Here is a 16,651-nt window from a genome sequence, read left to right as displayed (position 1 = left end):
GGTCGGTAGTGTGAAGAACTGTTAAAGAACAAAATAAACAAAGATTTACAAATAAGTTATTTTTATTCAATATCAAATACAAAATGACTAGGTTTACATAACGCAATGCACCCATACAGATAAAATCATAAAGCACATATTGCAAATGATACAGAAAGCGCTAAGAACTTTTTAGATAAATTATTAGTACATACAATGTATGGGACTTTTAGAACAATACTGGAGATTATTTAAATCTATTAAGTTTGGCTAGAAACTCGGTCTTCTGTCTTCATTGATTAAGTTACGGTTGAAATTCGCTGGTTGTGGAAGCATTAATCATTTTTGCTTACATAATTATAAACCGTGACTTACAAATAGCATCACTTTGATAATTTTGTAAATGAAAATGATGTTTTCAATCAGTATGATCGATTTCTGAGAACTTTGGCAACTTGGATAGATGATAATTCACATACAAAAAGACAAATTATTATTATTTATTGGTAGTAAGGCGGCCTCCGTTGTCGATGGGTAAGACTATCGACTAACAATCGGGGAGACGCGGGTTCAAATACCGGCTTTCGCAAAAGTAAATAATATAATAATAGTATTATTTGCGGCAGATATATATACAAGTAGTGTATATACATATATATATATTTATATATATCAGTATCATTCTGGTGAAAGGCCACCATTCAGAATTATTGAAACAGTGCGTGAAATGGCTTTAGCAGTGTATGGTGACCAGATCTGAATAGCCAGGTACTTTCTCTTCCCATTTCCATCCCCATCCTGCTACCTTCAGCCTCACAATATACCATAATTGGGGATGTCATAGTCCCACTGGCTTCAGATAGTTGGGACTTTGGCGCTCTTAAAATTTATAGACTTTTGGTTTTTTGGACAGAGTTGACACACAGAGTTATATTTCAAGGATTTGTGGTTATGTGAGTTTCTGCACACTTTTATGCCGATTATGATTACATATTTGTATGTACGTACACCATCTTAAAAATACGCACAGTAGAAAAATTAGGTGAATAGATACATTTATTGAAAACCAAATTCAGTTATTACCCTGAGAGATACTTAAAATAAAATAAATTGAATAAGTATAATTAGATTAACTGTCAACTAAATAAAATTATATTAACATTGTATAATATTTTTCAATTCACTAAAGAAAATCATTCTAAGGACATGACAGATGTGTGCTAACATGACTCTTTAAGAAAGCAATCTAATATGATTTTGTTCATAATCCGTAAAATCTTTCTAATCAATGTTTCTCATTTTTACACACGAGTTTGTACTCTAGCTGGAAATAATCCACTAATAATTCTTTACCTGAAAATTGCATACAGAATCAAATCATTTAAAAAAAATCTTTCCTCTGTATATCAGGGACCCATTCAGGAAAAGATTATGGAAAATGAAGTGCGCTAATAAGTACAACCCGTTTTAAGAACCTAGGCATTGATAAATTTAATTTAGGTAGAATCTAAAAAAACATGCTTGTGAAATACATCAAATGAGAATTAAGGTCTATTCACATCTACTGGCACCGTTTGCGGCAGACACGGCACATATGAAAGTAAAATGATGCCGCATCAACAGCTGATTATGACACTGTGGGCGAAGTCCTTTCAATTCCTTCGAAATTCAAATTAAAACTAATTGAATTCGCCCACACATTCTCATAATTTTACTCACTTCTGTGCCGTGCCTGCCACTCACAGTGCCGGTAAATGTAAATAGACTTTTAGGCTTGAATAACACAATTTGTTTATTGCAGCCTCGCCATAGATCCTAAATGGCACACAATTACTTCACAATGTCACAATACACCAGAACCCTCAACTATGGAATGAAATCTATTTTATATAATATCAGTATATGTCATATAAATAAATGCTTGTTTCTACACTAAGCCTAAGCGGCTTGTGCCGTGAAAATGAAAGGTCCGTTATAGATGCTGATGTGCAGTTCAGGGTTTTAACCCTTACCAATGAAGACAGGCAGAGGTACATCTGTTCAACCACCAGAACAGTCAATGCTTTATGACTTTGAAGTAAACATTGATCAGAGGTTTCTGTTATCACGCTAGTTTTTTTGGGAAACTCCTTTATAAGAGGGCTTGTCATGGCATGTGATCTTTCTTCCTGCTTATTATTTCAACATCTACCTCCTGTTTTATTAGATAATCACCCGTTATCTAAGGAGTCAGGGAAAACCTAAAATATTAAAGTTGTTACGTTTCAAATGAACACTATTGAAAATAAGTGAACCAAACACAAATATTAAATCTCAACTACTCCTTACCTTTTGATTGCATTTCGAAAATCCAAATCGGTGGGATGGATCGGATACAGATATTTATTTTGTATTTCTTATTCTTTTTTCTTGTGATCACCATCTGGAATTTTTAAACACTTATCAGTTTCCTTTTACGTTTATTAAATAATATAATTCAGCAGTGGCGGTTGGTTTCTTTTAGCATTGAAACCACTGCTTGTCTACTGGCAGTGATAAAACACATTCTTTTAGGCTTAATACATATTAGAATCGTAAACCATTAGAAATATCATAGATTAGTTATGAACTTTGGAGGTTTTAGTATTATTAAATTAAGCTTTGTTAAAACTTGCACCTGCAGCTACACCTCTCTGCAATCTTCCTCGAATCAATTCTCTATGACTGGAATTCACAGAAGCAAACAAGCAAGCAAGACATTGGTGCTTCTGAAGCACTTATATGGCCAGCGGAGAATGAAAAGAAGAAATCAGTGGAAGCCACAACCGAATACGTAAGATTCCTGCTGCTGTGGAATTGGCCGTTTTCAAAAGTATCTTGCCTAGCTCGGAGGCTCACTAACCGCCCCTGTAATATAGAATGCGTTTGAATTTAAACTGACCGTCAGTTTCTTCTTCTTCCGCATCTAAGATATCCGTGCAGCAAACTGAGTAGAAGATCAGAGAAAGAAATCCTAGAGGAAGTCCGAATATGAGTGTAGTTAGAACTGGATTTCCTAGCCACATGTATTCCAGGGAGGTCTTCGCCTGGAAATACATCCTGTAAAAGCGGACCATGATGTTGTCACCGCCGTAAACCTGAAAATTAACAAAACAAAATAAGAAAAGCACGTCTAAAGGTCTTCGCCATTCTGAAAGGTTTATATGTACATATTATCGTAATATCACGGAGAACCCTAATTTAAGATAAATGGCTTTAGCCTTCCTCTCCCATCTTTTTTCCTTCCCCACTCTCTTCAGCCTTACAACATACTTCAATTATGAATGCCATAGTCCCACTGACTCCAGTTGCTCCAGGAGCAGTTGGGACCAGAGGCGTTCCCTGCCTTAGTGCATTTGTGCAATGCACTGCCGCACATTCATGGTAACATTAGATAAGTAAGAACAGTAATACAAAATGTACAATAGTACAGTAATAACGAGAGAATATGTGCGCCAAACATATACAAACTTACGCTCGATATATGAACTTATGCTCCGCTCATGAAGGATTCCTGCCATATCATTTAAACCTTAGCAACTCTACTAGATTACTATGCATATCTATCACTATGGGCACTCTCTCGAGTGTCTGAAACCGTGAAATGAGAGAGACAGACTACTCTCATAACGGTAATTCATTTGTATTTAGAGATTACATTAGAGCAGTGATTACAATTTTCGGAGAGGATGTATCTTGGAGTGACAGATATTGCTCACTGAAAAACCATTTTTTCAGTGAGCAACATCCGTATGCAGCTCATTTAAATTACCTATATTACATGTTACCATTTTTTCAGTGAAATGGACTGATATCAAATTCAGTCACGGGCCTCCTCTGGTTGGGACTCCTGTACTAAGTATTCACATAAAAAATATCATGTTGGTTCTAAAATATCTATTCAATTTTTAAATTTCCCTTTTCAAGGGAGTGATAAAATAGAAACAAAAAAACATGCATATGTACTTAATTTTGAATTTGAACCAAACTGAATAATTATTTTTTATTAATTTATGAGTACTTTAGTAAGTAAGCATGAAAACTTCTCATGTCAAACTATGAGGTTTTTACATTAAAAAAGGTACAATTACCGGTGCAGTCTGGTTGTATATAGTTTCCAAGAAAGAGTGCAAAGCCTCCGGAGTGAGCTGGCTAGGATCGTCCTCGGGGATGTGGTGATGCTTGGTGGTGGAGTTGATGACTATGAGGTGCGGCACGGACACCACCGACATCACTATGGAGTTAGCCAGCTCGGGGGAGCCCACCCAACCAAACTGAAAGTGCTTGTGGAGAGTGTCGCGCTTTTGTCTGAAACGTTATGATTTCATCAATACTAAATGTTAACAATTGATATATCGTGGGGTTACTGCCAAAAGATATCGTCTCCCACCCGGCATGCCGCTTGAAGTCCCGAAAGCCCTTCTGGGCGGAAGGAGAGAGGCTCCTCCGATTACCTCTCACCCCAGAAGATAGGTGGAAACTTGAGTGGCAAACAGCCAACGTGGGAAATGCCTATTTCATACAGGACCCCACCGAGAGACAGCCTGGGTTCTCATTGCCTCGCAAAACCTGGTCCGCCATCAATAGCCGCTGTGCTCACATGAAGCACAGATGGGGCCTTAAAGAGTCAGCGATGTGTGAATGTGGTACGATGCAGACTACCGAACATGTTGTCAACGAATGCCCGCTCCATTCATTCCCCGGCGGGATTGATGAGGTTCACATGGCGACGCCTGAGGTCCTAGAATGGCTCGCAGACCTAGATGTCCCCCTCTGATCCCCCCACCATATGAAAGAAGAAGAAGACTGCCAAGTTGGTAACTACATTTTTTGGTTTTTTTATTTAGCAATGATTTTAATGTTTATGTATTATAATCTATGTCCGGAATGAATTTGGGTCCCCTTTTACGTCATTAAGTAGGTTTAAAAGTAGTAGCTTTTTTTATAAAACTTTGTAACTTTATTTTTTTATAATTAACACACTTCGGCGGGGAAAGGTAGTTTTACCCGTTCGGTCGATTGATGCTTAACGCCGGGAAGGGTAACACTACCTATTGCGCCGGCCTCATTTCAATGGCAGAAAAGACGGAATTATTCAATGTTTTTATATTAATATTATACATCAATCTCTTTGTAAAGGTCCCAACTATATAATTAACGAATCGTAATGCAAGTCTTCATTTTATATTTATATTCATGCCTTTCGTTTACATCGGTGTTTCAACTAAAGGATAGTATATTATTTGTTATTGTAATAATTCAATTCCTGGAATGAGGGTTTTTATGACCGTGAAACCCGATTCGAATCTCTATCCCTGTTCCGCCCCACTCAACTCTTACGTGCAAGCGAGCGAGAGATGTCGGGCGTATTTAAAGAAAGCAGGTATGGGCAAATACCGATAGGCGGACTGTAATAAACATATTACGAGGTTAATTGAGTTGCATTTCAAATAATATTCGATTTTTATTTAGTACTTTATTTTCGTCCGAAGACAGCGTAGAGCCAGCGCAAAAAATACCCGCCAGAAAAGTGTTCATAGACAAGAAAAATATAAAATATAAACAACGTTATCTTCAAAAAAACATACCAATAACTAGTGGACCCACAATGCTTCACTATTGCTAAGGTCTTTCTCAGGCGTCTCCAACTTCTTCCACCATACAATGTTACTGTCAAAAAACTACATTACATCGGCTTTAATTCGACTTCGTATCTCATTACGGTACAGAGATATTTATCGTTAAGTATTCGTCTACCATTCAAACCACTCTCTAAACAATCCCGGCACTAATAAGAACAAACTTTGAAATTTTCATTGATATCAGTTGACTACTTTTTGAGTTCTGCGAGCGCAAACATAAGCAAGCTGAATTTTTATATAGTAAGAAGATTTGAGGGTTTAAAGTCAAATAACCTTATCGATTATATGTACTAATTATTATTATTATTGGTAAGTTTTTTTTGTAGATAACTTTGTTTGACATTAAGGGGGTATTTCACTATGTCGGGCTAAATATCTGACTAGCTATCCGTTGGCTGGCTTTAAAGATCAGAATAACTTCGTTATTCAACGGCGACCGTTTCTCCATTGTTTCGAGCTTCCGGATAGATAACACTCGAAATAGTCTGGCAACATTTCTCACGGTGACACTGTTATTGAACGCGAAACCGATATGGGGTGTCCTCAAGGCTCCGCACTAGGTCCTAAATTTTGGAACATAACCTTCGATGACTCCTCTAGGTTACCCTTACCTGAAGGATGTATCATGATCGACTATGCGGATGATAAAATGTATCTTGTCTCTGGGGACAGTAGAAGAGAAGTCGAACGTAAGGCTGGTGAAGGTTTGGACACCCTCCTTAAATGGGGGGAGAGGAATAAAATGACCTTCGCTCCCCAGAAGACTATGGGCCTCCTGATGAAGGGTTCTTTCAATAAGACAAGAAACCCTACCATCCGTATGGGAGACACTAATATCAAATTTGTGGATAACGTTAAATATTTAGGTGTCACTCTAGATCGATCGTCCTCCTTTCTGGCTCATGTCAAAGATGTATCCTGCAGGGCTCAGTCGCTGTTTCTGAAGCTTCGAAGAATCTCCACGGCAGAGTGGGGACTTCGCAGACCGGCTTTGCACGCTCTCTACAAGGGGGTATATGTTGCGCAAGTCGCATATGCCGCCTCTGTTTGGGAGCATCGCCTGGATAACTGCTTAATACTTCTTGCTCTCACTGGGGGTCAGCGCACTCCCCTGCTGGCACTATCTGGGGCATATCGAACCGTTGCTTCGGACGCTTTGCCAATTTTGGCTGGTATATTACCAATCGATCTAGAAATTAGGGAGGTGTTAGCGAAGCAGCGATTAATCCGTGGATCCCCGGCCAACCACCTTGGTGTCGTCCTGACACCGGGTGGACCAGGAACTCTCCCAGGACTGCTCCGAACGATGAGGGACCTGTCGCTCAAAGAGTGGCAGGTCCGTTGGGATAGGTCGAGCAAGGGAAGATGGACCTTCTCCTTCTTCCCTTCAGTTAAACTCAGAATGGAAGGGGCCTTCCTCAAACTGGACCATCACGTTACGCAGCTCCTTTCAGGACATGGGGAATTCAGGGGAAGGCTTCACAGCTTTGCCCTGTCCACCCACCCCAATTGCGCTTGTGGCAATAATTACCAGTCGGCCGAGCACATTCTGTGGCACTGTGAGATTTTGAAGGATGCCAGAGACGAAATGATAGAAGGTCTGAATGTCCCCATTAGACCGGTGTGGAACACCGATCTTGTTTCTAACAGTGTGAATTTCGAATGTTTGAGGAAGTTTACTAGGATCTGGGTTGAGAGATGGCCTGTGCTTAGAGTCGTTGACTAGTGTAATAATTGGGAACTCCCGGTGTACTGCTCCTGCGCCATGACTTATTCTTTTGCAACTCTTTCATTATTGTATATGCTATTCTGTTTTTCTTATTTTATTATTCTTATCTTATTTCTTTTTCTTACTGTACCAGCTGTTGCAGATGATTTCCATTCGTTTATATTTTGTTTTTTTAATTAACTTGTCTTGTACTTTTTAATTCTTATTTTCTGTTTTCTCTTCATATGTTTCTTTTTCCCTGTCAAGGTTAACACACTGTTTTTCTTTTTACAGACACTGTAAGCACTCTTATATATTTGTGTTTACTAATTATCTCTCTTACTTTACTTTGTTATCTTATTCAATACTTACTGTCCTCTTTACAGACCATGCAGATCTTATTTTTACACTTTTACTTTTGTTTTTACTTATTTACCGTTGCCCTTATGTGGCACTTTTTGGATTGATTATTGTTTTTCATTTTTCCTCTTATTTTCTCTTCTTTTTACATGTATTTTTTCCGGTTTTCTTTTCTTTTTTTTTTAGTAACAGCAACGAGTTTACAGGCGAGAACTGAACTCCGTTGTCTGTTTTGTCTTGTTTATTTTCCCCATTAGGGGTTGGATAACGGGCCTCGTCCCCGCATGCACGACTGGAGCTTCTTATTATTCTTTCTTACCGGGGGACTCCGCCAGTCACCTGCGCCACCCCTGATGAGCGTTGGTGGTCAGAGGGGTGACTGTGCGGGCTGGGGTAACCTCCACCCTGCCTCCGACCTCCTGACGCTTCTTTCCCCTAGGTTCTTTAGGGTTTTATCCCTCTTTTTCCAATACTTACCTTCAGGGCACCACCGGGTGGTCGGCTAAGGGGTGTGGAAGTCCTGACCTGCACCAGTCGCCCCAACCACCACCAATTTCTCAACAGGACTGCCAGTCGTGGTTCGGCGAAACTCCCCCGTCACTCTATTGTTTACTTTACTTTTATGTGTTTACAGGTACTGGAGTGTGGGTCCCCTCCACCAACTATCTGCCTGACTCTTGAACTTGATTGTTTTGTTGTTTATTTTTCTGTGTTGTCCTTAGTTTAGTACTTGTAAGCGCTTGCATACCGTTTCATAACACCGTATGCGGGGACTTTGAAGGCCTAGCTTCATTTATATAAATTGTAGAGCCGTTTATTCAAAAAAATTAGATTCATGCGAGAGCTCCGAAGGGGTGACCATAAGTCACCTATACCGGGGTGGGACAGGGTGGGTGTACCTTCAAAGTCTGGCAACATCGCAAAATGTTTGCAGTTACTCCATCTACTGCCACGGCTGTCATGCGTCACAGTCCGCACACCGCGAAGTGTGCATTTTTTGGTTATGTTATGTTGATTATCAGGTCATTTTAGATAGATTTGTGTCGAATTAATACATTGTTTCTTATTTTGAACACAATCAAATAATTCAGGATGGATCATACAAGCATTCAAATTCATTCAACAAAATTCGACTCACTTCTCAGCTGTCAAACTCGGAATGTTTTGACGCCATCTTTGATTCGAGGAATAGCGCCTAACGTGAGGTTCCAGCACTGATTAGTCAAATCGAACTTTAACCCGAGCGTTAGCGTTATTCAGATATAGTGAAAACGAAAAAATGACTAATCAATTAGTGCTTAGTCAGAACATAATCAGAGATAGTGAAATACCCCCTACGTTCGGTTGACAACAAATATGGTAGAATTTTCAGAAGTGTATGTATGAGACGATATATGAATGGAAATGAAGCAAGGTGTGTATGCCGAGACAGAGTTGTATGGTGGTATATCTTCTCTGTATCAGCCAGAGTTGAGTCAATAACAGAACTCACACAAATGCATTGCTTGCATACAACATGTTTCAAAGATGTTATTTGACTTCAGAAAAGAAAATCTCAGTAAAATATTACATTCAAATTTGATGATTGTATACACTTGTTGTCCCTTTCTTTGATTGGCTGAAAATATGGTAAGAATGCAATATGTGAATGCGTGAAAGAAAGATTGGAGTAGCCAATTGAAAATATTTGTGAAAGAGGCCAAATCCCACCCAGAATGGTTGGTAAGGTCTTCTCCCATCTGAGAATAGAGAATATTAAAAAATATATCTACCTTATAACTGACTCTACCATGTTTTTGAATTCAGTTTCTTCAGTTGAAATCTCATTGAGTTTGTTTTCTTCGACAACAGCCAATACAAGGAATTTTTCCAAAGCCAGCAATTCGTTTATGTTGGCCCTAGATATTTTGGGGAAAGTTCCAAACCTTTCTGCATCAATCCATTTGTGCATGGTGGTATTGAGAAGCGTTTGGTCTTCTAAGATTCTTTGGTCCTCTGAAATGGAAATAATAAAAGAATTTTAACTATGCATATGAAACATATCAATCAATCTGTAACGGACGTACTGCTCCGGGCTCGGCCGCAGTCACCCACGTTAAAATTATAAAATAAAATCCTAAATTAAGAAATATGTAAATGTATAAAATTAAACTGTTATGAATCTCTATGTATGAAATTATGTAAAAATGAAAATGTAATATAAAAACAATAAATGAAACGTCGGAGCTTGGCTAGGGGACACGGGCAGAGAAGTATACTGGGAGAGCTGGTGGATATCATAATAGCATTTAATTCGGGCACGGTTATGAGAATCGTGCTTATACGAGAGGGAACGTTCGGCCACGGCCTGAAGCGAAGGGCCGTGCGCCGTCATGGCGTGCGAGGTGATTTGCCGTCAGAACGTTCCACAGGCGCGATTCTGAGGATCGTGCCTGAACAAAGAAAGGCCGTGGTCGCGTTCGACCACGGGCCCGAAATTACCGGCCGAGAGGCGGTAACCAGACCGGCGGCGCCGCGATCGCGTCACAAACACGGCCCTCGATTTCAGGAATCAAAGAGAAAGCGGGCCCGTGCGAGTGTCGCGCGGCCGCCGGCGGCCTATAAAACGGGCAACAGTCCCTTGGAAAGGCAGATAGCCAGCAACCTCCACCAGCTCTACAACTCTCTCTGCTCTGCCTTCTACCTCGCTCCGACTTCTGCCTCTACTCGCCTTCTCTTCTTCTGCCCCTCGCCTCACCCCGGACCTCTCTGCCTCTACGACCAGACCCGGACTCTACGACAAGGACGAGAACCAGCATCGGACCAGCTAACACGGCTATAGAGACGCCCCGCTCTACCCCCCGACGCCACTGAAGGACGACGCCTTCCGCCTCCACGGATTGGGATCACCGGCCCCATTTATAGTCTTGTGTGTCACACACTTCTGTCTGATACACAATCAGAGACAATAGATGGCACACATAATGCTGCTTATACATTTGCGAACCGTAACGTGAGCTGAACTAATTATGGGAAAGGAATGAAGCAACCGCAAGCCATTGTTTTGCGCTATTCGCTGCTGCTTTTTTCCTTTCCCATAATTCGAGGCTCGCCACGCATTTCGATTCGCAAATGTATACGCAACTTAACAGCGTCCACAGCAAGGCTTTACCACAGTAGTTGTTCAAAATTCAATTGAACTTGGCACAATATATACACATCAGAGTTTTTTTTTAAGATTAACTCCTCTTGTCCTGTCGGGTCTTGAAGAGATCCATGTTGTAGGAGGGAGGAAATACAGAGGCAGGCAAATTGTTTCACAGCCGGCGCTGTTGAATTCAAGAATGAGTCATAGAAATGACTTATTCTCATGTAACAAATGTAAAAATGTTTGGTGCGTATTTTCCTGACTGCATCGGTGTCGAGGGGATCTAGGTCCTAGAAGCATTTTCCATTGAAATGCCGGTAGAACAAGGACAGCATTCTCACCTGACGCCTCTGCTCTAAAGATTGCAATCATTTCGATTCTGTTAAGATAGGGAAATCTATCAAACGGACTGCTCTTTTCTGCACATAGTTAACCCTTTCAGTCCCAGTGTTAATTCAAATTAACATGAACTTTGTGAATTTTTTTAACGTCAAGGTAGCGATTTAGAAAAGCCATTTTTTCTTTTTCTTATAGCTTGTAGTCTTTTCTGTGGCGTCTATTTTTTCTGCTCGGTCGAAATTCTTATTCCCTCTAAAACAACGATAAATATTTTGACATCTGCTGATTGTGAGTTTCATCGAATTTCTGCCGTCATTGATTACTTAATTTAAGGTGAGATATCAATATTTTATACTCGAATTACAAATATTTTTAAGATGTGTTCTATAATAATAACATCAGTTCAATTCACTGATCACAGTCATTTGCCAGAATATTGTAAATGAATTTCAATGTTCATTCAAATTAACACTGGTAGTGACGGACATGTTTTCGACTAGTACGGTGAATTTTTAAAGATTTATTATCCTGGATTATTTCTTTATTTCTGAATCAATTTTAGTTAAAATGTTATTGTACCTTAGAGATTATTACTTTTGTGTTATGTTTATTTTACGTTATTATTTAAAAAATACCCTCTGACGCCCAATGTTAAACCAAATTAACATAAAAAATTTCTAAAAAAAAAAAAAAAATTAAATACCAAAAATTTTCAAATAATTTTCTGAGGTATTATCAAGCATTACATATTTTATATATGTGGAAACAATAATGTGGGTGTGAAAGGGTTAAGAGTTTTTGTCAAATATTTTGGGGCTCTAGACCAGAGATACTGCCGAACAGTGCGATTTGCACAGGGTCAGTAGTCATGTATTATTAACGTATCTGCAGGCCCTGTACAGTACGCCCAGCTTCTGAGATGCTAACTTAACTCTGTCTTCAATGAAGCCCTGATGCTTGAGCCGGTCACTTTCGATCCCTTTTAGACGTAATCAGACATGACTGGGTCTTTGAAACATTGAAGTTAAAATCCGATCGAATATCTATTTAACATATTTATTACAATCAAACCTGGGAAGTAATATGGAGAACTATCTTTGTATACAAAAACGACCGGGAGATTATCCAAGGGCACATGTTTACTGGCCACCTCTTCTGAAGTTGCGTAGAATGAGGCCAGAGGTTGGTATTTCTCAGCGATGTAAAAGAACATATCCTGAAAAATTAAAACAACAGTCTTGAGTTATACAACACAAATTATTCTAAGACAATCACTAACAACAAGAATGAAGCCATATTATGAGAGATATACATATACCATATAATAAGTTACGCATAATGAGCGGAGGTTACATAATATGACTTGAAAGTTGAAGGTTGTTTTGAGTTCAAATTGATACTTTTGTAACGGCCTAGATTTGCACAAATTACAGATAAGTTTAATGATTTAAAATTTTTAACAAGCTTGTCCAGGCATACCGCTGACAGTTCCCTTGCAACCAGACCAGCGGCAGAACTATAAACCATGGATTGTGTAGATTTTTAAAGGGAGAATAAAAAAATATGCAAGGAAAAATGAACCAAATCTCAGAACAGTAATCGTTTCAGTAATCCACAGCTCGATTATCCAACAACTACTATAATCTGCCGTTATTTCTAGATTGCTCTCGCTGACCATTTTACCACTGTTAAAAATTATTATTGTTGTTTTAGGACAATTCAGTTTGGCCTTTGTGCATTCTAGCAACTGTGGCAAGTGTTTCAATTCCTTTCGTTCTGTCACGTTTTTTGTTTGAATAAGTTTACAAAATGGAGTCTTTTTGTAAGCATAAAAATTATATCTCAAATTTTAAACCAAAAAAATAGAAATTTTATAAAAGATTTTTGTAACATATTTTGTATGCATGCACTATAATCTGCCGCTTTCGCTAATTGGAAACTTGCTTTGTTTTTGGGGTGGCAGATAGCGAGAGAGTTTGCATTAAACTGTATAGTGCAAGTGTAGTAATTTTCTTTAACCCTTAGAAGATGGCTAATATTTTGTAAATATAATATGGAAAATAATATTTGAAATAATTGACAGGCATCTACAATGTCAACATTTTACTTGGGAATTTTCATGGACAATATTGAATAATAATAATAATAATAATTGGATGACTTGTATAGCGCCGTTTTTGTGCAAAATCACCTCAAGGGCGCTGTACAAACTTATAATACATTTCTACAGTGATCTATGTTATTACTTAACTATTTATGGAGAAAATATACAGTACAATACTTACCTGGTAGGTCACTTGAGATTAATACTTAATTAACATTATCTAATTGTTTATTGGCAAAATTTAGATACAGGATATAGGACTTAATTGAAAAATTGAATATAACTGGACTTTCTCTTAGGAATGGTATATTTAATTTAAGGGTACGACAGCTTAAAAAGGTAAGTTTTTAGTTTAGACGTTAATGCGTTAAAAACTTCTAAAACCTAGCTCTATAAACTACACATTGCAGTGCACCTGAAGGTAATCATGATTTCACTGAACTGCTATTGTAGTTGGTCGTATCCTAAGGGACTATGAGTGGCAGTTAATAGTTGGGGGATTAAAATAATGGGTAACTTACCCATAAAGGTCCTGACTGTTGACCAACATATGTGAAGAAAATTGGGTTTTTTTCTTTGATGATATCGACAGTATCAGGTTTAGTTACTACAGAGACGGGAGGACCGGCCATACGCAGGGCGTAGTTAACCAACTCTTCCTTTGTTTGTTCCCCAGCAAACTCATGTTTTAATGATCCTTTCAAACTAAAAAGAAAAAAATATCAATGGTAACTAGATACATGATAGAATGCGTAAAGAAGTTACTGCAACTGAAAATATGTTTAATACTTAAAAAGAAAATATGTATGTCTGCCACAATAATTAATATTAACTTTAATATGGATGTATCAGCACTGGAAAGAATAAATTACTACCAAAGTGCCATACTGATCAAAGGCACATTAGCCATTTATCAATTCAATTGTCTTGTCTGTACTTAAATTATTTTAATATTTAGAAATATATTGCCAAATGTCGATCTGTGTGTATTTGTCTTTGTAGGTTATCAGCACACAATAGTGTGAGCTAAATCAAGATTAATACATAATAATCTTAAAACAAACAAGATGTGAAACAAATATGAGATTTATACTACCGACATAAGCAAAAAGCTTATGGTGGGAATTTGCAAAAGTCACATTCTGATACACAAAACCTTTCACTTATTATAATATAAAGTACTTCAGACTTCTGCAAATTACTAGCTGCCTTTTTGCTTATGACGACATAGTAGTTCTTTTACTAAGAGTAACTTCTTGTCAAAAGGGAGCAAGTCGGTTACTGGCTGTGTGTATTGGACTCGATTCGTCTGAGTGCTAATAGAGTGTAAACATATATTAATGTGGTAGGAATCAAGTACTGACCATATCATCTTTGTAACTAAAATAACTTTAGCCATCGCTTAAAAGTAAATACACTGTACTCTAAATATCAACGATAAAAATAAATAGATAATTACAACGCATCAAAAGCAAACCTTCCATTAACTCTTATGAGCCTGGTGAAATTTCTTAAATATCTGAAAACCAAATTTAATACTGAAAAATACATTTGAAATAATAGACACGCTTCTGCAAAATTAGACTTTTTACTTTCAATTTTCAAGGACAGTAATGAAATGCATTAAAAACTGCTAAAACCCCGCACACTGCAGTGCACTTCAAGGTAATCATAATTTCACCAAACTGCAAATAAAGTCAGCCAGACAGTAGGTGTTTAACATTTTCGCACAATCATCGACAACCATTCAATGTAGACTGCTGATAGTGTTACACATTTTAATGTATAACACTATCAGCGCACTTTAATGTTGAGTGTATGGCAGGCCTCTTTCGATTTTTAGTTAACAAAATTGTTTACATATTGTAATGTTTACTTACAACATGATAGTTGGAAAGGCTCGAATCTTGTAATGGGTTGCAACGGTAGTAAATCTGGTGCAGTCCAGCCGGGCGACTTTAACACTTGAGGTGTGCAATGCCTGTGCCACATGAGACCAGACGGGCACCAGGCGGTGGCAGTAGGCGCACCATGGAGCATAGAACATCACCAGCCAGTGTCCGTCATTGTGGATCTCCAAAAAACGGTCACTCAACTCCAAAACTCTAGATGCATCATTGCAAGACACATAGGCCACTGGAAATATTGATAAATGATAGTCGATTTATTTATATGTATGTTTCGTACATCTATCACACCAACATGAACTAGTAATTTAACATTCGAAATAATTAATTGAAATGGATACCTATGGAAATTATGTGAAATATATAAAAAGCCTTCATGTTGTGGTTTCAATTTCACCACATAAACGGAAAGCTTTATGTCAAATACAATTCAACTAATATCATGAATATGTATGACAGAAAAACTGACATAGATTGACGTTTCGCGGTTCCGCGTACGGCTGCGACTGTGATGGGATGCCCAAAATTTTTATTTCCCTAAATTTCACTGCGAAATTTTCCTACAATTTCCCTAAATTTCAATTTTCTAAATTTTCAATTTCAAGAATAATTTGCAACAAAATTTTCTAAATAGAATTCCGAAGTATGATTCCCCACAATAATTTTCAAAATCCTTGGGGGGGGGCTAGAGAATATCAGGAAAGTAATTCCCCACAATATTTGAAAATCCATACAATAAAATACTCGCTTTCTCTCTTTGACATTCAAAATTCCCCAGATCTAGGGACTTCTCCCAAGACATACTGGCTACAGCCTGCATACGCCATACAGTGATAATATTTTTTTAGATTATTTTTGTCTATGATCTTAGTGTTGCCACATAACCAAAATATTAAAAACGATAAACTGTGGTTTTAAACGTCAAATGATAGAGACGGTCGATTTATGAAATGACCAGTTACTGGATAAGTTGAAAGCATGAAACCTGAAACATTAACAAAAAAGCCCTAGACAGAGCATTAGTGCGATTTTGTATGAGCGGCATTGAAGCCAAATCTAGGGCGAGGGAAAATTGCCTGGCAGCCATCTTGTATGACAAACTTTTGTAATGATTTGTATGCACAGTGGGGTATAATGAACTATTTTAATTTTATTTTTGTATCGTTAATGCTATTTTGTGCACCACTTTGCGTACAAATTTAGAAAATTGTAGGTTCATGGTTGAAAGAGAAGTGCTTAGCTATTGCCCATTAGTTGGCTGATACAACGTTTTGATTCAGGATGGCGGTCTTAGAATAACTTGCAAAATACTCTATATAAGAATTTAGACTGACGTCAAAAGATTTTTAATTTCATCAATCACCTACTGAAGATGTGGTGCGACACTTTTCTTTATATAGCCAAACAAATTAAGGCAATTTATAGCAAATTACAAATTACAAATTATTCATAGCAAATTAGCTATTA

At 38.0% G+C, this 16,651-nt stretch overlaps 1 protein-coding gene across 1 annotated transcript; it reads right to left on the bottom strand.

The window, feature by feature from the left end:
• Positions 1-1,693: 1,693 nt before the first annotated feature.
• Tmx3 (Thioredoxin-related transmembrane protein 3) lies at positions 1,694-15,669 on the bottom strand. Its single transcript, XM_089633199.1, has 9 exons — positions 15,526-15,669; positions 15,158-15,413; positions 13,799-13,982; positions 12,245-12,389; positions 9,480-9,702; positions 4,089-4,305; positions 2,900-3,095; positions 2,308-2,401; positions 1,694-2,219 (listed from the first exon to the last, which is right to left on the bottom strand). The coding sequence occupies exons 1-8, from the start codon at positions 15,560-15,562 to the stop codon at positions 2,376-2,378; spliced, it is 1,284 nt and encodes a 427-aa protein (XP_089489325.1). The 5' UTR covers positions 15,563-15,669; the 3' UTR covers positions 1,694-2,219; positions 2,308-2,375.
• Between the last annotated feature and the right edge of the window lie 982 nt (positions 15,670-16,651).

The sequence above is a fragment of the Hesperophylax consimilis genome, chromosome 7 (genome assembly GCF_061612785.1).
Source record: "Hesperophylax consimilis isolate HC1 chromosome 7, BYU_Hcon_1.0, whole genome shotgun sequence".
Lineage (NCBI taxonomy): Eukaryota > Metazoa > Arthropoda > Insecta > Trichoptera > Limnephilidae > Hesperophylax > Hesperophylax consimilis.
Note: the sequence above shows the minus strand (reverse complement) of the source record. Positions and strands in the feature narration are given on the sequence as shown.

Bases quoted from the DNA above. Each gene is read 5' to 3' on its own strand.
- Tmx3 (XM_089633199.1), bottom strand. From the start codon at position 15,562: ATGAAGGCTTTTTATATATTTCACATAATTTCCATAG. The intron at 15,414-15,525 runs GTATCCATTTCA...CAATATTTCCAG, and splicing joins ATTTCACATAATTTCCATAG to TGGCCTATGTGTCTTGCAAT. The intron at 4,306-9,479 runs GTAGATATATTT...ATAACGTTTCAG, and splicing joins ATGGTAGAGTCAGTTATAAG to ACAAAAGCGCGACACTCTCC.